The sequence below is a fragment of the Equus przewalskii genome, chromosome 14, assembly GCF_037783145.1.
Source record: "Equus przewalskii isolate Varuska chromosome 14, EquPr2, whole genome shotgun sequence".
Taxonomy (NCBI): domain Eukaryota; kingdom Metazoa; phylum Chordata; class Mammalia; order Perissodactyla; family Equidae; genus Equus; species Equus przewalskii.
In genome coordinates, this window is record NC_091844.1 from 53,260,623 (window position 1) to 53,284,498 (window position 23,876).

Genomic DNA, 23,876 nt, shown 5'->3' on the forward strand with positions numbered 1-23,876 from the left:
TATATTTATTGAGGGCCTACTATATGCCAGGAACTATGCTAGAAACCAGGAATACAGTAGAGAATACAATCTCTGGCCCAGTGAGGGAGCTTACATTGGAGTGGGTGAGAGGAAAGCGGAAGATAAGGGAATGAGCAGATGGAAAAATGGATGGATGGGTAATTAATGGATGGAGGGACAAGAAGTGAATGGATGGATGGATGGTTGCTACATTTAGAAAGATAGGAGAGCAATAACTCAGGAATAAGGTAGGGCCTGGACTTAGAAACCTGGAAACCTGCCCCTCCCAGCAAGCCAGCAACAGAGCCAGAGCCAACTCTCCTGCTCAAAACGACCATGGACATGCAGTCCTCCACCATCTATACTCTACCTCCCATAGCCTATGCTGCTCCAATATTTGCTTTTCACTTCAATCCTAGTTAATTTCATCACAGTGTCCCCCACCCCCAAACCAAAACCCCTCTGCTCCCATGCTCCGGCTAACACTCCTTCCTGGAATGCCCTCCCCTGTGCCTTCTGCCTCTTCACCAAGTCCCGCTCCCTCCATTCAGCATCCCCACTCACTCCAGGCCTCTCCTCCTGGCCTGCCTTTGGCACACGCCTAAGTTCTTCTGGGAGGTGTGCTGTATCCAGTGGCTAGACTTGTCTCTCTCACCCCCATCTCAACTGTCAGGTCCTCAAGGACAGGAACTGCTTCTCCTTCAAGGTCTCCACAGACTGGAGCATGAGGCTGGGCATATAAGAGATGATCAATAGAGACTTTAGGAATAACACAGACTCTGGACAAAGTAAATGGAAAGGGACCCCGGGACAACTGCCTAGCTTGAGCTCCCCATAGGAAACTCTGAAACCTGGGCTTTCCTCCTAAAACCTGCTTCACCCAGCCCCACCCCCTCTCCCCTGCAGTGCTTTCCTGGAGGCATCCCCTCTGAATCAGAACTGGGTTGAGGCCCAGCATGTCGGGCAGGGATTGGGAGAGGGCCCACGGACTGTTTCACAACAAAAACCCTTCGGAGCTGACCAGTGACTCAGCATCTTGGATCCCAAATGAAAAAAAGCTGTTTTCATCCTGGCATGCAGGAAGCCCAGAGGGTCCAGCTGACTTTGTGAAGCCACCATGCCAGGCTCAGCGTCCAGCCATGTCAAATCTGGGCACCTGAAGCATAAACTGCTCTGCCAACCTCCTAACCAGTCAGGAATGGAGAAAGAGCACCTCCTGTTGATGGGCTTCGCCACCCCATTTTATAGATGAGAAAGTTGAGGCCTACACATAGCAAAACCCTTTAGGGTTCCCCAGGTTGTTCCTCTTTCTCCTCGATGTCTGGGCATGGCCTCTCCAAGCAGGCAAAACGTGAAGAATTAACTCTTCTTCAAAACAGCTGCAACCTGACTGAAAGAAGAACCCTAAATACACATTGATTTCACAAGGATCCTTAACCAATTTTTGTGCCTTTGGCATCTGATGAATCCTACACACTCCTTCTCAGAATAATATTTTCTAATGCATAAAATAAAATACTTATAATTGCAAAGAAAACCACTTATGTTGAAATAAAGTTGTAAAAACAATTTTTAAAAGTGATATAATAACATATGTGCTTCCTGATTAACATTATACATTACAAGCTTTAGCAGTTGGTCTAATAAGTATCATAATTTCAAAGTAGTGATGAGCCTAAGCATTTCAAGATGTCTGCATCAACTCCAACGTGATACGAAAATATCTGTGGTTTCTGCTGGTGAGGAAGTCATAGGTATTGCCTAATTCTCCCATGGTTGATGCCTACATTCTTGAAGGCACTGCTAAATTTCAGTTCAAGGTTGGTGAAAATAAAAATGCAGTTTTTTCCCATCCAAGTTCACAGACATCTTGAATGCTGTCCACTGGACCCCTTAGTTAACATTTTCACAAAGTGACTGACTACTTAATGGTGAGATCACAGGCAAAAGCCTGACATCCTCCTACCTGAAACTTAGTGCCTGGCACACTTCCAGACACCCAAGAAGCCCTGTGCTGAATTGAATCAAACACTTTTCAGCCCTTCCGCCATGGGCGGGAGTGGACACCACACTTTGCCTGCTTCTCCGTCCAGCTCGTTCCTGAAAGCCTGGGGCTCTTCATAGAGGGGCTTTATTTTCATCTGAGTATGTCTGGAAGCGGAGGGAGGTGTTAGATAACACCTGTGACCGCTGAAGGGAAACCTGTGCAGCGGCAGGAAACGTTCAAGAACACTTCATCCTTATGAAAATATCCTCCCTCTGACACCAGCCAGCTCGGGAGACGCGGGAGGAGGCAGTCGGAAATGAATCTCCACTCCAGCATGAGCCAATGCTTTCAAGGAGGCGGTTTCCCCCCTACCCGGGCCATCGCTGAAATACAATACCAGTAGGTGGTGTTGCACTGGCTTTTCCTTGCATCCCAGCTCAGGTTGCCCCGGGGCCTGCCTGGAAGAGGCACCGAGGGCCCTGGTCCTGCAGCGGCGCTCAGTCGTGCCTGCATCGATTAGCCCGCCTGGCATCGGGCCAACCTTTCATCCCCTCCTTCTCCCTTTTGCTCCTGCCGAATCGTGGTCAGAGTATTCAACGCTAACCAAACAGTTATACAGTGAATCGCTCAGAGTAGCAACACAGGACAGTGGTTACATGGTCAGACTCTGCAAGAAGTCCTTGTTCAACTCCCTCCTCCGCCACTTCACAAATTTAACCTCCGTTCACCCCAGGTACCCACTTTACCCTCTGTAAAATGGGCCTAATAATATTATCCACGTCAGAGTTGTCAGGGGAGTCAGTGAAATCCTGCTTCTAAAGCCCCTTGCTCAGTGTTACACATGGCAAGCATTCAATAAAACATAGTTATCATTTATAAATTAATAAAAGCCTTTTTTTGAGCTTATGCTGGGACAAGGCACCATGCAGGGTGCTGGGCCATTTCCATGTTCATTAAAGATGGCAAGGGCGGCAAGGAAAAATTACTTAATCCAGTTAATTTTGAACAGCTATAGAAAAGGAAACATATTTGGTGTCTGGGAAATTGACCATATTGACTAAAGGCTTAAAATGGTGTCCGTCCTTGATGAGAAGGGAGATGCTAGTGCTGTGGGATCGGGGCGTGAGTACAAAGAGTCCTCCATCCACTCTTGTGCTTGTCAGGCTCAAGGCTGTGAAGGGAGACAAAAGCCCTGTCCTTGACCCCAAAGGGGTGCTAGAATTCCAAGGAAGCAGGAGGCCTCCAGCATTTGTGACCCAGGAGGCCCTTACAGCCTGCACACAGCACAGATTGAGGGACGAGCTCAGGGCTGGGGAGTGCCATCTGTGAATCCCTGAAATCGAATGCCACCTTTTGTGTATACGTGTGTATGAGCATTTTCTTGGAGACATGATTTTCTTCACATTTCCAGTGGGTCTCTGACTCTCAAAGTTAAGAACCCCTGCTCTTCAGATTAGCTTCATCCCATCTTGCATGTTTCTCAGTCTCCACTGTGAGCACCAGTCCTTCCTCTGCGACAAGACTGCAGTTGCCATCCATGGCTGTCACCCGAAAGGGCCAAGTGAATGTGCATTGGTGAATTCTGCCTATTTCTACGTCTTTTGACTTTTCCCAGAAATCTCACTGTCTCTCTTTGGAGAGAGGTGGAGGGAGATGGGCAATGAGCACAAACCCTTGGAGGCCGGCCTAGGTATAGCTGAGGTAGGTCAGGAAGGAAGGCGGCACTCGGCTAGCACTCAGCCAGACTTCGGTTTGTCACACCCATACCTCTCCCTCCACCCAAATTCTCCTTATTGTTCAAAGCCCAAATCAAGACGACTTTTTCAAAGAAGCTTCTGTGCCCACCCAGACACACAACATTTCCTCCTCTCGACCTCTGTGCCCCAGCCGTGGTGAAAAGCAATGGTGTGTGGTCTTGTTTTCTTCTGCTTCGCACAGATTGGTTCTGTTGCCCAACTAGTCTGTGAACTTCTAGAGGGCAGAATAGTGTCTTCCTCTCTTCTCCCCCGACAGAGCCTAGCACAGAGTTGGACATAGAGTCGAAGCACTTTAAATACTCCTTAGACTGATACTTTAGGGAAATAAGTATGTTCATCTCATTAACTGTAATTAATGGGATTGAACTGAATTGCTAGTGGGCATTGTCAGTATTGATGTGAGGGACTTCTGACCTTCCAGAAACTTCTCAGATTGAAAATGAGCTAGAAAAATAGCTAGTAGAAACTATAGATTCCTTAAGAACAGCCCCAGCCCCAACCACGTGCCAAGTAGCCACAAAGTTTATAATGCATTGAGGGTACAAATTTTTCCAATTAAGAACACTTGCTATTCAGAAGGAGGAAAGCTCAGTAACTGAATATATTTACATTTTCTAGTTTCACCTTCTACCCTCTTACCACTTAAGTCTCCTTCCCCCCAAACCCCCAAATTGTGAGTAAACTCTCATATAGGACTGGTTTGGGGGTGACCCAGAGGTGTATGGTGCATCGAGGGTGAAATGGTCCCCACGACGTCAGGAATTATTTCCTCATGTGCGTATGAATGTGTGTATCCATCATTTCCTATGCATTTAAGTATATAGGTGTTTGTGTGTGTCCACGTGTATATGTGTAGGGATAGGTATTTGCCTATGTATACATTTATTTACATGTGTGTGCAGGTACATTCCTGTTTGGTTCTGTGTGTGTGTGCACGTGTGTGTGTTTGTGTTTCTCCACGTACCCTTTGAACAAGGACCCTAAATTAAAGTCTTGCTGAGGCTACAAAATATCACTTAGTAATCTTGTGGGCTTAATTTAAGCCTTCCCCGTGAGGAAATCTCTTTTTCTGAAATGCTCGTGGAGGTCACTGTCTGAATCTGTCCTTTGACTATGCTTATGTCATATATGGCAACCTTCCCCCCAGCTCCAGCCCTCCCCCTTTTCGTACAGCCTCAGTTGAATAGGGAGGCCTCACCTACTCCTACCTCGCCTTGCATCCCCATTAGATTATTTTTGTTTACTCTTTAACATTAACTTATTGTTGAAAGGTGTATATTTTTAACTTGTATCGCTGTGTAGAAAGTTACATACATGTTCTTTGAGGAGGAAATGTGTTGGCTGGTAGTGCAACCTACTGAGTCAAGAGCTCTAATAAGCCTCTGGAAGTATTAATCAGACGCTGAAAGCATGAGGGAGGAGGAGGCTTGAGTTTCACAGCCATGGGTGGAGATGACTACATGCTGGGTTCGTGAGCCATTGCAGACCCACCCACAGAAGGACCTAAGCTTCTAAGGTCAATGCCAGAGGACTGTGCCAAGTGTGGCTGGGAATATGCACCTGATGGTCTGTGATTTCCTGCCCCTACATACCTCCATGGATGTGACCACACATGTGCCTAAATGATGTGTGTCTGTTTGTGTGTGTGTGTGTGTGTGTGTGTGTGTGTGTGTGTGATGGGCAACACCCTGTGACCTCTGAGAAAGCTGTTTTTTTCAAACACACCCAGGGACTGGATGTTGACTTTGGCCAACATGGATTAACTGTGGAGCACACTCAGTTTATGGAGTCTGAAATAGTGGGTCCTGTGTAGTAAGAAGCCCAGAAGAGCACCTTCAAGGACCCAGCTTATGCCAGCTCTGATGGGGCACCTACTGTTTATTTGTAAAGGCCTCACTATTCATCCATCTGCTGGGACAGGCTGAAGGGTCTTCCCCTTACGAATCAGCTAAGGGCTGTGTTCCACAGTGTGATACATTCTTTTCCTGTGGCCACTGTAACAAATTACTATAAGCATGGTGGCTTAAAACAAGCGAAACTTATTCTCTCACAGTTCTGGAGGCCAGAAGTCCAAAATCAGGATCACCAGGCCAAAATCAAGCTATCAACAGGGGTGTACACCTTTTGGAGGCTCTAGAGGAGTTGATTCCTTGCCTCTCCCAGCTTCTGGTGCTTACCAGCATTCTTTGGTTTGTGGCCACATCATTCCAATCTCTGTCTCTGTAATTACCTTGTCGTCTGTGTACCATAAAATCTCTCTCTGCCTCCCTCTTACAAAGATACATGTGATCACATTAGGGCCCACCTGGATAACTCAGAATAATCTCCCCATCTCCTTAAATCCTTAAGCTAATCATATCTGCAGAGTTTGCCATATAAGGTAACATGGACAGCTTCCAAGTATTGAGGACCATTGTTCAGCATGATACAGGTGATAAGACTTTCTTGGAAAATATGTCATAAAATCTCAAAACAGTTTTATGTATTTTAATGACAAGGATTAAATGTGCTACACCAAGAAGTCTGTCAGGAGAGCAGCAAGCAGCTGAACATGATGCCCACCTTCCCTCCCCTGCTACAAATCAGACTGAGGGCTCCAAGGGTCCCAGAAATCCTCATTAACTGATAATTGCTTGATACCTAGTGGTTCTTGATGAAACATGCCCGAGACTGTCTTTATTTTCCTCCAAAGAGGAACCACTGCTTGTGTTTCACAAAAGGCCCACTACGTGTGAGAAGTTCTACGGTCTTATTTTTATTTTTTCAATGCAATCCAGGCCCCCCAAAATCTATTAAGCCTCTACTATTTACCCACAAATGCTAAGTGCTGGGCAGGGGAGCACAGTGACCTTTGTGGGGATGGGAAGCTATGAGAAACAACAGAGATTGGTCCTCCAAGAAGGCAAAGGACGTACAGGAGCAATCACTCAGACCGCGGCCCCGGGTTCAGGTCAGGCGAAGGCATGTGGATGTTACATCCTATGAACAGCCAGGCAGCAGGGAGGAAACATCCTGAGGAGGTCTTCACAGAGCAGTTCACTTCAACCCGGGAATTCCTGACAAGGAAACAGCAAGAGCAAAGGCCCAGGGGTAGGGGTGAGGGGAGAAAACACAGCAGGTCCAAGGGCAAGGGAGGAGGTCATCTGACTGGAGTGGACAGTCCCATGGGCAGCAGCGGGGTCTAATCCTGTAGAGGTGAGTTGACCAGCCTGGGGAGGGCCTGGGATTCTAGCTAAGGTATGAGGATGCTATTCTGGGTGGTGGAGGTCAGGAGCCACAGAAGCACCTTGAACAGAGGATGATATGAAAAAGAGAAGTGCTTTAGGAAAACAGATCTTTGGGATGTTGTCCAGGACAGACTAGACTTTAAAACAGAAGGGGTATGGCGGGAGTGGAGGTGGGGAGTGACAGGGACTCAGGAAGAGCTGTCTGTAGCTTTAGCCCTTATGTCCATTCAGCAGGCACTTCCTAGGCAGCATTCATTCTGGCTGAATAAACCTGTAGGAATATTGAAAGTTTACCAAACATGGGTCATGGATAGAGTCACATTTGATCCTCACAATAACCTCATGCAATAGCCCATAATATGAACCTATTTGTAGATGAAGCACCCGGGATTTGTCCTAATTTAGAGAATTCCAAGGAAGCCTTGAGCCACAGTGGCACGACCCAGGGAAAAGAATGGAGCTCCTTTAGGAGTGGAGACTGGCCCCAGCTGGCTTCTGGCCCATGGTGGCAACAGGTGGGCAGTGCCTGGTGTCCAGTAGGGAGTAGGGCACTCAGGATTGACTCCCCACTGGTCTGTGTGCCCAGGAGCTCTAGTCTAGGGGACAGGCATCGGGGAAAGTAATACCCGAAGCCAGAGGGAGGGCAACTTCAGAGTTCTGAGGCTAAGATCCATCAGAGAGTTACCCCAGCCAGAAGCTGGGCATGTGGGCACAGTATCTGGCCCCCGGGTGAGAGGGCTGGTGTTAAGGCCCAAGGCAAAGGGAGTGATGCTCAGAATAGGTATTCATATCCAAGAGAAAAGTGGACTGCTAAGAGGAAAGGCTAGTGTTCTGATTATCTATTGCTGTGTATCAATCACTCCAAAACTTAATGGGCTAAAACAATAGTAGTTATTTATTTTGCTCATGAATCTGCAATTGGGAAAGGACAGGACTTGGCAGGGACAGCTCATCTCCTCATTGCAGTATCAGCTGGGACAACCTGACTGGAGCTGAAGGATCCACTTTCAAGATGGCTCACTGAGATGGCTAGTAACCTGGTGCCAGTTGCTGCTTGGAGTGGAGCCAGAGAGGGGGCCTAAGTTCTTTTCCACACAGGCCTCTCAACAGGGCTTCCTTACAGCATGGTGGCTGCTTCCAAGAGCAAGTGTCCCAAGAGAACGAGCCAATCACTGTATTGCCTTTCATGACCTAGCTTCAGAAGTCACATTGTGTGACTTTTGCCATAGTCATAAGCTCACCCAGATTTACAGGGCAAGAAACACAGACCACTCCTTGCTTATACCCATACCTCTCAACAAGAGGAATGTCACAGTCACATTAAAAGAAGAGCATATGGAGGGACTGGCCCAGTGGCATAAAGGTTAAGTTCACGCACTCTGCTTCAGTGGCCTGGGGATGGCGGGTTCAGATCCCAGGTGTGGACCATGCTGTGGTGGCATCCCACATACAAAAAACAGAGAGGAAGATTAGCACAGATGTTAGCTCAGCAACAATCTTCCTCGAGCAAAAAGAGGAAGACTGGCAACAGATGTTAGCTCAGGGCCAGTCTTCCCCATCAAAAAAAAAAAAAAAGGTTTATTAAAAAAAAAAAGAAGAGAGTATAGAGCCAGCCCTGATGGCTTGGTTAAAGTTCAGTGGTCACTGCTTCAGTTAATGACTTACAATTATGATATACAACCATGTACCGGGGCTCTGGGGAGGGAAAAAAGAGAGAGAAAACAAAAATTGTCTAACAAAAAAAAAAAAAGAAGAGCATATGGGACCGGGTATATTGTTGTAGCCATCTTTAGAAAATCAAATCTGACACACAAATGTAGAAGATTATTCATACTACCAATGTCATCCCTTTGTCAACAAATACGTTTTTTTCTCCCCAAAGCCCCAGTACATGGTTGTGTATCATAGTTGTAAGTTGTTCTAGTTCTTCTCTGTGAGCCACCGCCACAGCATGGCTACTGACAGGCGAGTGGTGTGGTTCTACAAACAGGAACCAAACCCAGGCTGCCAAAGCAGTGAGAGCACTGAACTTTAACCACTAGGCCAACAGGGCTGGCTCTCTCAACAAATATTTTTGCAGACTTACTGTGTGCCAGGTAAACCAGAGGATACAGTCCCTGCCTTCAAGGAGTTCACAGTCTGATGGTGAAGTCAGGTAAGAGATCAAGAGGTTATAGGGCTCTGATGATGAAATGCTGGGGATGACAACAGGAAGATGCTGTGGGAACTGGAGCAGGGCCACACCTGACCTCGGGGAGGAAGAGGGTCAGGAGAGTTTTCCAGAGAAAGTAACATCTAGTCTGAGTCTTGGGGACGAAGGGGGAGGTTTCCGAGGAGAGGGAACACCACAAACCGAGATTTGAGGGAGGGGACCAGGTTACTCAGCTTTGCTGCAGTAACTAACCGCCCAACTCTCAGAGGTTCACAACCACGCACACTATTTCTCACTCCATATTAAAGCCAGGCTGCAGACCAGCCATGACTCTGCTTCAGGTTGGTACTCTGCTCCATCTTCTTTTTCATCCTGTGACATAGGCTGGAGCAGCACCTATCGGCTGTATGAGGACAAAAGAAGAAAGAGGAGTAAAGTCTGGATGTACTCATGGCCTGGAGGCAACTTACAAGGTCTCTAAAAGCTTCTGTTCCTCCACTCACACTTCATTGGTCCCAGTCTGTCACATGGCCAAGCCCAGAGTCAATGAAGCATCCGTGGGCGGTGATGGATATCTACCACAGGATGGAAGAGTCCATGAACTTCAAATCACTCAGGATGGCTGAAGCCTTGACTAGGAAGTGGGCAGCATGGAGAGATAAGCTGGATGTATGTGCTAAGTCTGATGACAAAGGCCCTCATACGTCATGCTGAGGAGTCTAAATATCATCCTGAAGTTAATAGGTGCCATTAGGAGAACTTAAATAAAGAGTGGCACAATCATATCTGTGTTCTAAATTAGTGGCTCTGCCTGATTTGTGATGGATGGATTGGAAAAGGCACCACTTTGGGGAGAGGGGAGAAAAGCGGAGGGAAGGAACTAATGTTTGTTTAACAGCTCTCATGTACCAGGCACTAGACTTTCATATTCCATAGCGGACTAGCACAGTAGCCCTCCAATCACCTCATTCTTCCATGTCTGGGCTCATAGTCCCTACAGATTGGGTAGTGGACCATATAGTCCCTCCCACCCACCACCTGAACATCGCTGATTGGAGTGCGAATCACCTGACCCAAGATGAGCCTATAGGATTCTCTCTCAAGAATTTGGAACAGGGCAGAGATTTTTGAGTGCTTCCTGAGTACCTGAGCCAGGGGGACACAATAAAGGCTGGAGAAGTATTAAAAGGAGTAGAAACGGGGAACACTGCTCTTCAGAGAGAGAACAAAGATACTCAGAGGGGAGCAGAGAAAGGAGACCATCCTGCCACCTAGAAGGAGGGAAAGTGGCTGCCTTGGTTTCTATTTTCCAGTTTCTGGTTCTGCCCCTCTTAAGGATAATGGTATTCCCTGCCCTTGCATCCACGTGCTACCCCCGAATCCTTGTAATAAACTTATTTTTTTTTCTGTTAGTCTGAGTGGATTTCTGTGGCTTGCACCTCAAAGTACCTAGACCAGGACATTTTAATTCTGAGTCCCTCAGGCTCGCCCCCGGCATAATAGGGCCATGAGTACATCCAGACTTTACCCAGTGGGGTGCTGAGGCTACGGCTGTACAGGTTGCCCTAGTCACGGTGGGCTCCTGCCCAGCAGGGGCTGATAGGGACTGAAGGCCACCAATCCCAGGTCCTGGGGGCTGAGACCTTGGGGCAGAGAGAGCCTTTCCTAGAACCTAGACCCACTTTCCTGACACCTGCAGGGAACTCTCAACCACTGGGAGCTGGAAGTGCCTGGGGAACGTGAGCTCAGAGAGCGGAAAGGCCTGAGGGTGAGAGATGAGAGCTTGGCAGAAAAGCTGCCCCAGTGGAGTGGGTGAGAGCAGACGTCCTGCAGCCAAAAGGCCTGGATTCAAGAACCCTGCTCTTTTTCTCCCTAGTTGGGGAAACTGACTCCATAAGACTATGCCATAGCTGCTGTATTTGTGCTTAATCTCTCTGAGCCTCAGTGTCACCACCTGTAAGATGGAGCTGTTAATTATGCTGTCCGGACTCATAGAGCTGTTTTGAAATTATGTGAGATAGCACATAACAGGCACTGAGTAAATTCTTCCTATTATTACTTTCGCTATTACAGAGGAACTAAGGTCCGTAAGGCTTATGACTTACAGTATGGGTTTTGGCATCAAGGACTGAAATTTCAGAGGCTCCTTATTAGCTGTATGACCTAGGTCAAGTTGCTTAACCTCTCTGAGCCCACTTTATAGGTAAATGCTGATAATACCCACTGTATAGGATTATGGTACCCACTATACATTAGTAAACTGCTCTGTGTATAGAAGATACTCTATTAGGGGGAGTTATTTTTTATTTTAACAGATACACCTGGCTCTATGTTAAGATGCAAGGGGCTGATGAGGAAGAAGTTAGGGAGGGGAAGGAGAGTCACTTCATTTACTCCAGCTAACAATCACACAATCCACACCCACCTATCAAGCCTTCAGCATGAGCTCTGCTTTGCGCTCAACCCTGAGAACACATACAACAGAAGGAGAAGCCCTGTGCAACCTCATAGGCACACACAATGTCACACCTGTTTGCAGTTGTCTTTTGCTTTCTGAGACTTGCCTTAATGAGACCAAAATCTGGGAAACGCCATAAGACAATACAAAACGTTATGGCAGCTAAAGGTCTCCTGTTCATTTCCAAACAGGGACTCAGTCTTTTCACATACATTAGCTCACTTCCTCTTCCCAAAACCCTGGGAGCAACATGTTTGTTAGGCCTGCTCTTTTTCTCCCTAGTCGGGGAAACTGACTCCATAAGACTAAGTCGCTTGCCCTTGGTCACCCTGTTACTAAGTGGCAGAGGGAGGATTTAGCCCGGATAGCCTGACTCCAAAGCCCACACTCTCTCCAAGGCTGCCGTGGGTGGCGAACTGCAGAGACCTCGGTTGTTTCGTGTGTACGAGTTCCTGTCTTTCCAACTGCTCCAGAATGTCCAGTCACATATCTGGGCATGTCCCAAAGTGCCTGGCTCAGGTCTAGGCATAAATAGAGGCTTGGTAATATTTGTCACCTGAAAACTAAATCTGCCTTTTGACACTTCGGTCAGTGTTATTTACTGAAATAACACTAATTGTATGCAATTCTGCAAATACAGTATCTCATAACATCCTGATGACAATAGCCTTGATGGATTCCTGAGCACCTATTTTGAACCAGATGTTTCATAAACTTTTTCTCTAATCCCCATAGCAACAGCATTCAATTCAACAGCAATTGTTGAAGGCTTATTGGGTGCCAAGCACTGGGCTTTCATCCTCATTTTACAAATGAGCAAAATAAGGCTCCAAGACTGAGGGACTTACTGAAGTGGTGGGTCTGGACCAAGGACCCAGGCCTGTCTGATGCCAAAGCCCCTGTCGTCTGCTCTATCTACCCTGCCTTCCACATACGTGAGCATTGACTAACAGTGCAACTATATTAGAATGGTTGGAACAAAGACGGTAATTGCCAGAGGACCAACCACATCTGTCATCACAAATCAGAATGCCACAGTGATACCATAGGACATCTATTTGAGGCTGACATTGACCTGGTACCTCTGCAGCAGCCTCACGCACAGGTTTCCCTGAGCTCTGTACCCTCCCCAGCAGGGCTGTATCTGGTTTCCACCTCCTTTATTAAAGCACTGTGCATAAATTAATTAACATACATTCTTCTGTAAGAAACAGCCCCCGGGTTTTAGCCTTAATTCACATACACAACAAAATAAAGTATTGGATTTCCAAGTTAAGAACAATGTTGGCTTTTTCCAGGTTCCCTATAAAAATGCAGAACTTGGTGGAATCCCCTTGAATGGCTGGGTGGGAGTGGCTTCTGGCCCAGGCCCTACCCAATTGAGGAGAGCCAAGACCAGTCACCAGCCAGGGAGAGAGGTATCACTGATGAGTGGGACCGATGCATTGTAATTAATGGCAATAAAGAGATACTGCAGGAGAGGGAAGTGCCAAGCCAGGAATCCCTGCTCCCGGATAGAATTTCTCCCAGGTAATGGAAAGAAAAAAAAAGTCACTTCTTACAGGAAACCTGATCTACATGTTGCCCACAGAGGATTTTTGTAAAGAAAAGGAACTAAAGAAATGCAACTAAAGACAGCAGCCCAAGAAAAATTAAAATAACTCTACTTAGAAAACTTTCTTTCCTGCAACCCAAGGGAACCCGGTAACGCTATAGGCAGTTAGACCTGGAATTTCTACGAGCGGGACGGCCTGTCTCTAGCTTCCATGTAGCCCTACGGAGACTCTAGCACGCAGTACTTCTGGCTGGAGGAAGCCGGCACAGCTCTCTGAGACCTCCCCACAAAGAAGAGGAGGGCAAGAAGAGGGCTGGGAGGGAAGAATAGGAGGAAAGAGGAGGAAGAGGGCCATTCTCCTATTGGCCCGGTACTTCCCAGCTGTTGCTGTCAGTCAAATCCCATTGGTCATTCAGGCATCCATTCCAACATTTCCTGGGCGCCCACTGTGTGCAAGGCAGATCCAGACTCTCCAGGGGGCATGTGCGAGGGTGAAAAGCCGGTGTCCATCCCCCAAGGATGTTGTGATCAGACCCTGGCAACCTAGTGCCCTCCGGGCGTGTGTCTGTCTCCGAGGGAGCGCGCTTCGCGGACACGCCCCCTCCTTGTGCCGGCTCTGCCTGCGCCTATGGCCGGTTGGGGGGCTTTGGGGGACAGGAGGTGAGGAGGGAAGAATCGGCCAGCCCTCCCGGCTCCCTCTCCCTCCTCCGCTAGAGGCTTGGGGGAAACTGCTCACCGACCCGCCGACCCTGCATCTGGGCCCTGCCGCGTGGGGGCGCTCGCGGGCAGACCGGCGAAAGCAGGTCGTGGACGCACAGGCCTTCGAACCGCCCCTCGGAAGGAAAATCCCGCGCGGACTCCCGCGGCTTCCTGAACCAAAGCCGAGAGCCTGGCCCTCTCAGCCGGATGCCCGGCCCGCCGCGCCCCCATCCCCTTCCCAGGCGAAGGGGCCCGGCGTCCCCTGCCAGCCCTGGAGGGAGCGCGACGCGGGTGGGAAGGGACACCGGGACCAAGCGGGGACTGCGGGCTGGGACGGAAGGCCGCGAGCCGGGCCGGGCGTCGTAGCAAGGCGGACAGCGCCCGGGCCTGGGTACCCGCCTCTAGTCCCGGTCGGTCACGGTGTCGCCTCGGGCCGATTGGCCGGTTTGGAGGCCTCCAAACGGGCGCCAAGCCCCTGTTCTCGCTCTTTTCGTTTGAACAAGATGCCCCGTGAGCCCGCGGCCTCCGAACCGTTTTCTCGTGAGGGCCCTCCAGGCCGCCGCGGGGGTCGCAAGCAGAGGCCAGAAGGGCGGAGGGGCCGCGGTGGCCCCAGGGGGACTCTGCTGCTCCGGCCCTTGGGGCCCTGTGACGTGCCTGCCACGTGCGGCGCGGGCGACGCCCCGTTTCGCGCCGTTTCAGGAGGGCGGCCGCCGGAAGCCTAGTGCCCAGGCACCTCGGGGCGTCGAGGCGTCGCGGGGACCATTTTCGGAAACGCAGAATTCATGCGAGCGGAATCCTCGCGCCTTGACCTGCCCCAAACGCTGGGCAACAGAAACCCGTGGGGCGCGGGGCTTGCGACGGCCCGCTCTGCGTCCGCCCGGCGGCCGGGGACCGGCGAGCGCGAGGGCGAGGGCGAGGGCGCGGCCGGAGGAGCCGGGAGGCCGGGAGCACACAGCCCGCGCCGCGTGCCCGCCTTCAACGAAACGCGCCGCCTGCCGGGCCGGGCGGAGGCCGGCTCGGGCGAGTGTGCGGCGGCCACAGCGGGCTCTGAGCGCCGGGAGGACCGACGCCCCCTACCTCTTCATCCCCGGCCGGCCGGGGCTCCCCAGAGCTCTGGGCCCGGGGTGCGCGGCGGCAGGGAGGGCCGGAGGCGGGCGGCGCTACGCCGGAGTCTGCCCAGGGGATTTCTGTAGCCTTTATAGGCTGGAAAAATAAAGATCAAAAAAGAAAAAAAAAGAAGCTTCTGGTCCTCTGGTTTAGCACCGAGCCCGCTCTCCCTTCTCTGCCGGCGTTGGAAATAGGCGGCAAGCAGCTCCTTCTCCTTAGATCACCCCCTTCTTTTCGAAATGGCCCCAACCCAAAGTCAGGGAAGCCTTTGGGAGGCTGGTGCGGCTGCCTTCTCCCTTTCCCCAGAAGTCCCCCGAGTGGGCGATGTGCCAGCCCTGGGCTGGGCAATGGGTGCCATCTGTGGGGGTCCTTGAGTCTTGCTCTGGGGAGCGTCTGGTCCAGCTCTAGACACAAGGCCCTAGACTGTCCCTGAACAAGAGTCAGAGGCAAAAGTATTGTGTCAGCGTGAGCTCACTGGGTGTAGCACACCCACCTTCCCCTGCTGTGCCTTCCAGAAAGTCCCATCCCAAGGGACTTCCAGTGCACCTTGGAGGTGATAGGAGACATTTCAGTGAGGCCCAAATTTCCACAGGTCTACAAAACTTTGCTCCCCCGCAGCCATGGAGTTTCTCCTATTTGTGCTTGATGAAAGCAGGCCTCTCCAGCATGTCTTAGCAGAGGAAAGAGTATGTGATAACATGGGTTGGGGTGGAGTAGACACAAGGCACCCGGCACCCGCAGGCCTCTCTAGCAGCTGCTCTGAGCACTGAAACCCGGGGCTCAGACTGCCTTAAGGTCAGGCTGGCGTCTATCAAATCCCTACGCAGACACCTCCCAAGTGTTCTGTCCTGTAGCAAAGACTGTCAGGGAGGGGGCTGGGCAGGGAGGGGGCTGCAGCCTGTGAAGGGACCCTAGCTGAGCTTGTAACCTTTTTAGGGCAGGCACTCAGCTGCCTGCTGGCAGGAGGTTCTAGTCCAGACCTGCTAGAACTGGTTTCCTACAAATATGGGGGGAAGGGGAGAGCTAGTGGCATATGGACACACCCCCATACTTTGGGTTATGGTGTTACAGGTTTTCTGTGCTTGCTCTGTAATGACATTTCATATGGCATACATTATATTACCCAAGGTGGCAGGTCCCACCTCCGTTCTGGCAGGGCTGACTCTTGGGCTTAATGCCCAGGGGCTGCAAAGAGGGCAATGCTGAAAGGGACGGTGAGTCTGAAGCTCCAGAAAATCTACCTTAGCTGAACATGGGCAGGACCCTGTCCTGGGGGAAGTTCAATCTTGAGGCTCCAAGGGTCCAGGGAGGGGCATATTCACAGTGCGAGCTGTGGCTGAGGTTGCAAAGATTACCCAATGTCAGTATTCTTCAACCCGCCCCAGCCCTGAACCAGCAGGGGTCTGAAAGATCACACAGGCCTCATGTAATAGGAGGCGAGAATGAGCTGGAGAGGACTGTAAACTGGCCCAAGGTCTCACACCAGGAAGTTACTGCCCAGTCCCACCCACCAGAACGGGACCAGGGTACTCCCCTTCAACCCCAGCCTGATCTTGCCAAGATGTAAGATGGCCATGGCCGGAGCTGGGCCCAGCCAGCCAGTCACTAACCATACGGCTGAAGAACAGGTCTCGGAAAGAGTAGGTTGCCCCTTCTTGGGGTTCAGCAAGGTAGGCTGTGAGGCTCAGTGCAGCCAGGGGTAACTATTTCCCAGGGTCCTCTAAGGCCAACTCAGGTGAACCCTGTGTGGCAGCACACAGGACTCTGGATAAAGTGGCCTGGATGCCACAGGGCTCCTCCCAGCCAACAGATGCAGATTCTGAAGTTGCCACCTGGATTTCTGCAGGGAGCTGTCCCTAATACTGGTAGCGAACATTCTCTGACCACCCTGTGGTCAACACACCCAGAAGCAAAAGTCTCAGGGAGAGTCTGAGGGTTCCACTCTGTCATGCCTGCAACTCCCCCAGAGGACCTCTACAACGCTAGAGCAGGGGTGGAAACTGTTACAAATCTTGCAAAGGAAACGGACCTTTAGAATAAATATGAACCTTGCTCATAGGTACCCAGCAAAGCCAAAACATGAACTTAGAGCTCTGGGCTTCCATTCCAGTGCTCTTAGCACAAACTCCCCAGAAATTGTAAAGGGGTGGGAACAAAGAAAGGTGGTCTAGACACAGGTTCCACAGTCCTAAACTGAGGGCAGAGGCCCAGCTCTGTGGTGGCTTGGGTTCTGGCACTGGGAGCCCTGGTGGGCTCCAGCCTGCAACAGCTCAGAACTGAGGGGAAACCGAAGTGGAAAGGACCAGCCTGGGAAGGAACTAAGCCCGGGGCTTTTCAAAACAGAAGAAACAGCAGCAACACTCTCCTCTCCTACCTACTCTGCCTGCCCTTCTCCCAGAGAACCAGCACTGCGTGTTGCCACTCCCGCCCTGAGAAAGAAGCAAAAAACAAGACCCCCTTTTTAAGCCCCTCATTCTGGAGCTCAGAGACCTGGTTCCCATGCTAGAAGTGGCCACAGCCCAGTCTGAGCTGAGAGGGGGGAGGGTGGAGGGGTTTGCCTCCACTCTGTCCTCCCCGACCGCCCACGGGGGAAGGGCCACAGCCGTCCTAGACTCCCTGCCCCCGCCGCCCGTGGGCAGACTGCCTGCGCTGCTGACCCGAGTCAACTTCCGTAGAGGCCACACGGGAGTGCCGCGCGCTTTTCGGGCTGTGGGCCCCGTGGGGTTAAATCTGAGTCCCCGCCCGGCCGGCGAGGAGCAGAGAGCGCTGAGCAGGGGCGGTCCGGCCGCGGGGCAGCCGGCCCGGTGAGGAGAGGGAGGAAAGGCGGGATCCTCCAAGAAGCAGATTCTCAGGCGTCCGCCTGCGGCCACTGCCAAATCTTCCCGACTGACTTCTAACTCCTCCTCCCTCCCCTTGTCCCTCGTGGACCGCTCTGGTCCGAGTTCCTTGGATGGGGGTGGGGAGCTGTCAGCAGGAAAAGCCAAATCTTTGAGGGGCGCCCGAGCACGTCCAAACTCTCCCGTCTCACCGGCGTCTCCTGGGCAGAATCTACCCGGCAAACAGCGGCCCTGGGCGGGGCCTGACGACTCCGAGTGCAGGCGGGGGGCACCCGGCGGAGCCTTGAGAAAAGCTGCCCAAAGTTTCTTCCCCGTCGAGGCTCCCTCCACCCCTCTCCAACCCCTTCCTCCCGGCACCCCCTTAAACAGTCCTCCGCCTTTTCTTCTCCCGTTTTCCCTCCCCACGTCGGTCCTCCCCTTTTTTCCTCCGCGCGTCTCCACTCCGCCTCCCCACTCCCGTGTCCGTCTCCGCCCGTGCTCTTTGGGCGTCCGCCCCGTCAATCACCGCCGCCGCGGGCCCCTGCCCGGCCCGCTCCGCCTCCCAGGTTCTTGGAGCGCCTCGGGCTCCTGTCTCGGGCCGCCCTCCGCTTTGCGCGGAGTCGGGCGATCTGTCAGCGGAGCCGGCCGGGGGGAGCCGCCCGGCCCGCCAGGGCTCGGGTTACCAGTGACTGACAGCGTCTCCATGGCGAATAATTTGACTCCAACTATTGTCTGGCGCGGGCAGGCCCCGGGTCAGATAACCAGACCAATCAGGGCGCGGGCCGCCGCGCCTCATGCCCGCTTAGAATAATATTATTAAAAAAGCAGCGAGAGAGCTAGACGGGAGGGAGAGCGAGCGAGAGAGAAGCGAGCGAGAGAGTGGCGGGCGGGCGAGCGCGGAGCATGCGGAGCGGCGCCCCGGGCGGCCCCCGGGCTTGGACGAGGGCGCAGGCGAGGCGCGCAGGCAGCGGGGGCGCGGAGCGGCGCGGGACCCGCGGCCGGCGCGGGGGAGTCCTGCAGTGACACCGGGTTCGCCGGGAGCAGCGCCGGGCCAGGGGGCCGGCCCCGCCCGCCTCTCGGCCCAGACGGCCGGGCGAGGAGGCGCCCATGCCGGACCGCGCAGCGCAGTGAGGACGCGCGCGGGCGGGCGGGGGCGCAGCCGGCACCATGTCCATGTTGCCCACCTTCGGCTTCACGCAGGAGCAAGTGGCGTGCGTGTGCGAGGTGCTGCAGCAGGGCGGCAACATCGAGCGGCTGGGCCGCTTCCTCTGGTCGCTGCCCGCCTGCGAGCACCTCCACAAGAATGAAAGCGTGCTCAAGGCCAAGGCGGTGGTGGCCTTCCACCGCGGCAACTTCCGCGAGCTCTACAAGATCCTGGAGAGCCACCAGTTCTCGCCGCACAACCACGCCAAGCTGCAGCAGCTGTGGCTCAAGGCGCACTACATCGAGGCGGAGAAGCTGCGCGGCCGGCCGCTGGGCGCTGTGGGCAAATACCGCGTGCGCCGCAAGTTTCCGCTGCCGCGCTCCATCTGGGACGGCGAGGAGACCAGCTACTGCTTCAAGGAGAAGAGTCGCAGCGTGCTGCGCGAGTGGTACGCGCACAACCCCTACCCCTCACCCCGCGAGAAGCGCGAGCTGGCGGAGGCCACGGGCCTCACCACCACGCAGGTCAGCAACTGGTTCAAGAACAGGCGGCAGCGGGACCGGGCAGCCGAGGCCAAGGAAAGGTACGAGTAAGTAGATCCCCGGAGCCAGCAAGCCCGGACCCGAGGGAGGGGGTAGCAGGGCGTTCATCCACCCCCGAGAGAGGCCTAAACGGGGCCCCTAGTCCCAGCCACGGCCCAGCTGCAGCTAGGTCTGACCCGGACGGCGCTCAGGTCTTTCGGGAGACCGGGAGGTCAGGGATTTGTCTAAAGCGGGCAGCGCAGTCGGGGAAGTTGTCAACTAACTCCTTGGTGGCTTGTGGACAAAAGTGGAGAAGTTTCGGAGGAAAGGCTAGACAGTGGGCCTGGACCCGGTGCAAGCCGGCGCAGCAGGCAGGACACGATCGTCCTCCCAGGGACTGAGGAGACTCCCAGTTGCCGATTTTAGGCCTGCCTGTTTGAATTCACCACCGCTTTCCTGAACTTCTCCTTGGCCTTACTCAGCTCCAGGCCAGAATGTGATTAGGGGTCAGGAGTGGGAATGGAACTTCTCGGGTATGACCTGGATGTGGAGGGGCTGGATGTGGACGGGCTTGGGCAGGAAGTTTCCTTGTCTGGACACACGAGTTCATAGCAAGAGACTTTTATCCCGCATAGAAAGGACCAAAAGGCGAAACGGTTGGGGAAGAAGTGTCAGCGCTGGGGGAGAAGAAGAGAAATACATGCCCCTTTTCTCTGCCTTGTTGGATGCGGCAGGACTTCCCTTACCCTTGACCCCTCTCTCCTCAGAGTCTACCGTCTTTGGTGGGTAGATCAATAGGTCTGGGGTGAGCCAAGAGCGGCAGAAGAAAGGCTGGGAGTTGCTTGTCCTCAGGGAAACCAAGACTTCCTGAACTAGCCTAACAGTTGGCCATTAGACTGTGGTGGCTGCCAGCCCTGTGGCCCCTCAGGACCCCAAATCTGGAGGGGGAAATGGCAGAGAAACTGACTGTGGGGACAGAATCCAGCATGAGTTTCGGAGCAAAACAAGACGCCTGGGGTCAGTGGTATGGGGTGTGCGGAGCCCATAGTTTGAATGATCATGGTGGTGTGGGGGTACTGAACAGTGAAGTGGGACCTCTGGACATGGCAGGGAAGCTTCAGGCTGACCATGGTCTCTGAGACCAGAGTCTGGGATATCCTCAGTTGTAAGGTCTCAGCTGCCAGCCCTGTGGGAAGTTCCCTTCAAGGAAAACAGGAAGAAAAGGCCTCAGGAAGCCCGTGAAGAAAGAATCTGTCCAAGATTTCAAATATCTGAATCTAGGCAGAGCTGTCAGTCAAAAGCAGGGCAGGAGGTGGGTTCTCCCTGCTGGGGTCCCTGTCCACCCAGACTGGCTTGTGTCCAGACTCCTGAAGAACTAGGTTCTCAGGCCAGGGCCCAGGTGAGGGCTGCAGAGTCTCTGTTTCTGGTATGGCAGAAAAGTCTAGGCCAGGATTAGCAATCTCCTCCATTCTCCCTTGTCCCTTGTCCCTTCTCCCATGAGCTGCCCTCTAATTCCCCAGCTCCCAGTCCCCCAGCTGAAATTTCCACTGTGCTGCCAGGAAAAGGGAGTCCTGCATCCTTAGGGCCTTGTCCCTAGGCCCAGTAAGAAGAGTCCTCACCAGGTCTGCAGTTTGCAGCTGGAGGGAAAGGACCCTTAGCTCCAGGAACCCGTCCCCCAGTGAGGGATTTCCCTCAAGCAGAGAAAAGCAAAGGGAGATGAACGCTGTTAAGACTCCCAACTTCAAATAGGCCCTCAGCCTAGGATCTAGGCTCTGGTGTTCCTCACTCCTGGCCCCACTTCTACCCAGCAAACCCTGGTTTGAGGAGCCAAGAGTGATCTGAAAATCCAGGCATCTTCTCTTTGTTCCTGCCTCTCCCCCAAACTCCACTGAGCCGTGCTCCCCTGCGCCTCTGCTCTGGTCAGAAATGTTAGCAACCCAGTGAGCAGTGAGGGGGTAAGGGGGACAGGACACACAGAGAGCAAGAGAGATTTTCATAAGATTGAGAGCATGAGAGGTGGGGAGATAAAGATGATACAGGGAGAAGGCTAAGAGAGAGAAATGGGGTGTGGAGAGATTGAGAGACCTGGCAGAAAGAACGAAATCCCCAAGCCAGGCCCAGAACATGGTAGAAACCGAAAACACCCGCAGGCAGCCGGCGGCGGCTCAGTCTCCGAGGTGGGCGCAGGCTCTGGCTCCCGGTGTCGTGGCGCCGAGCGGCCTCTCTTTCCCCGCTGACCCGGCTGCTTTGCTCCTGCACTTGCAGGGAGAACAGCGAAAACTCCAACTCCAACAGCCACAATCCTCTGGCTGCGTCGCTGAACGGCAGCGGCAAGTCGGTGCTAGGCAGCTCGGAGGACGAGAAGACGCCGTCGGGGACGCCGGACCACTCGTCGTCCAGCCCCGCGCTGCTGCTCAGCCCGCCACCGCCACCAGGGCTGCCATCCCTGCACAGCCTGGGCCACCCTCCCGGCCCCAGCGCCGTGCCTGTGCCCGTGCCGGGCGGAGGTGGCGCGGACCCACTGCAGCACCACCACGGCCTGCAGGACTCCATCCTCAACCCCATGTCGGCCAACCTCGTGGACCTGGGCTCCTAGAGCCCCGCCTGCCTCGACGCGCTAGCCTTCCGGCCTTGGCGCTGGGGACCTGAGAGAGACGGTGTCGGGAGGGCGCCCTGCGCCGGCGGCCCCACCAGGTACTGAAAGACCCGCTCGCTGAGTGGGCAGGACCGCCGGCCCGGCCAGGGCAGGGCGGATGGCTCTCTGGTTTGGTCTTTGTTCGGGATTTATTTTCGGCAAGTTGCTTTTGAGATCCTTTGGAGGCCTGGGACCAGCCTTGAACCAGGGAAGGGAATAAATTATACACCTTTCTCATACTCTTTCCCTACCTTCTCTTGGCTCTTTCCGTCTCTCACCTTCCTTGCTCTTTTCTCCTCTTCCTTTTCCTTCTTTCTCTCTTCTCCTTTTCTCCCTCCCTTTCTTGCTTTCCCTCTTTTCGCTGTCTCCCTCCATATTTCCTGCTTACCACCTCTCATTAGGTTTCTGTTTCTCTTTCTCTGTTTTTCTGTTTCTCCTCTCCGCCAGCCTCTTGCACCCCTGGCCCCCAGGTCTGTACCCCTCCGTCTTTCTCCTCGTGCCTGGCCATCTACCTGCCCCACCCATCCCTCTCTCTCCTGGGGTCGGGGGTGCAGGGGGAAGAGCAAAGGAAAGCTAGGACCTTTGAACACAGGCCTTCTTCAGAGGCCCTCCCTTGGGGTCAGCGGGGCTGCAGGTGTCAACTTTGGGCCTAGTAACTTAAGTGAAAGAAAAAGAGCAACGGCGCGGAAGCCCCTGAACGCCCCCTTGCCGCTCGCCCCTCTCTCTTGGTGAGGCCCCGCCGCGCGCTCTCCTCTTCCTCCAGGGCTGTGGCCACAGTGCTCCCGGCAGAGCGTGCCTCCCGAGCCGCGGACTTGCCATCTCCCTGTTATGCCCTCATGTGAATGTTCTTTGGGAAATATTTCTGCTTTTATTTTATAATAAAATTAGAAATCATAAATATATATATGGATATATACCACGAGGCCCGCGAGCCGGGAGTGCAGCAGTGTCTGATTTCCCTACAGGGACTCGACACCCGAGTGGACCGTCCTGGGCAGCGATGCCCTGTGAGTCCCTGAACCAGGAGACGCCTTCCCACATACAGAATGTGTATCAGTCGCGAGGTGAAGGGACAGAAAACTCTGAAACTTCCTCCCCCAAAGTACTTTATCCCTTTTCTTGTCCGGGAAGCTCCCTGCGGAAGCGGGGAGGGGAGGCGGCCTGCTCCACTTGAGGACTCCTAGCCCCCCACCAGCCAAGCCGTGCCCTCACCTGCCTCTTTCCTCACCTGGGGATGGGGGTGGGAAATGAGAGTCTGTGTACGGAAGGTGGGTAAGTGTGTTTGGAGATGCCAACGCGGCGGGGGAACAAATCGGACGGTGGAGGTTTCCTGAAGGGCAGCCTCCTTAGCGGTGGCCTCAGTACCCAAAACCGGGCGCGACGCACTGGACAGATTCTCTGGCCCCAAGGGCAACCGCTGATCTAGCCGCGAGGCCCGGGTTGTGGGTGTGACCGTGGAGCCCAGGTTTCTAAGCTCAGAAATCTGTCGGTTTGGAGTGGAGATGAAGGGGTGGGGGAGAAAGGAAGTCCAAGGAGACTCGGGCGCGTCTTCTAAATGGGAGCAAGCGGGCGCCGGGGCTTGGCCGGTCAGCCCAAGGGGGCACCTCCGCCCGTTGTCGTGCGCCCTAGGTGCCTCTGTAGCTGTAAATTAACCTGCAGCGCCCCCTCCCCTTTTAGGGATCTAGTGCTCTCCCCACCCGCCTAAGCGACACGTCTAAGCCGGTCTAGGCAGATCCAAAGCGGGCAGGACTCTTCTAGTCAGAAATCCAGGCTTTGCGATGGCTGTAGGTACCAAACACGTCCCTCCTCCGCGACCAG

The 23,876-nt window shown here is 53.3% G+C and overlaps 1 protein-coding gene and 1 long non-coding RNA gene across 5 annotated transcripts; one reads left to right on the top strand and one right to left on the bottom strand.

Annotated features, from left to right (window-relative positions):
* Positions 1 to 6,476: 6,476 nt before the first annotated feature.
* LOC103547774 (uncharacterized) lies at positions 6,477 to 14,008 on the bottom strand. Of its 2 annotated transcripts, none has more exons than XR_011526557.1 (3): positions 13,873 to 14,008; positions 9,420 to 9,526; positions 6,477 to 6,800 (listed from the first exon to the last, which is right to left on the bottom strand). It is a non-coding gene; the product is annotated as an uncharacterized lncRNA (long non-coding RNA). The 2 variants fall into 2 exon arrangements; XR_544091.2 differs by lacking the exon at positions 13,873 to 14,008 and adding an exon at positions 9,627 to 9,842.
* Positions 14,009 to 18,573: 4,565 nt separating this feature from the next.
* Positions 18,574 to 22,956, top strand: SIX2 (SIX homeobox 2). 3 transcript variants are annotated; one of them, XM_070573986.1, is made up of 3 exons: positions 18,574 to 18,637; positions 18,814 to 19,491; positions 21,689 to 22,956. In XM_070573986.1, the coding sequence occupies exons 2-3, from the start codon at positions 18,926 to 18,928 to the stop codon at positions 22,017 to 22,019; spliced, it is 897 nt and encodes a 298-aa protein (XP_070430087.1). In that variant the 5' UTR covers positions 18,574 to 18,637; positions 18,814 to 18,925; the 3' UTR covers positions 22,020 to 22,956. The 3 variants fall into 3 exon arrangements, with proteins under 3 accessions (XP_070430087.1, XP_070430088.1, XP_008513394.1); XM_070573987.1 differs by having other exon boundaries at positions 18,603 to 18,637; positions 18,814 to 19,485; XM_008515172.2 differs by lacking the exon at positions 18,574 to 18,637 and having other exon boundaries at positions 18,779 to 19,485.
* Positions 22,957 to 23,876: the final 920 nt, after the last annotated feature.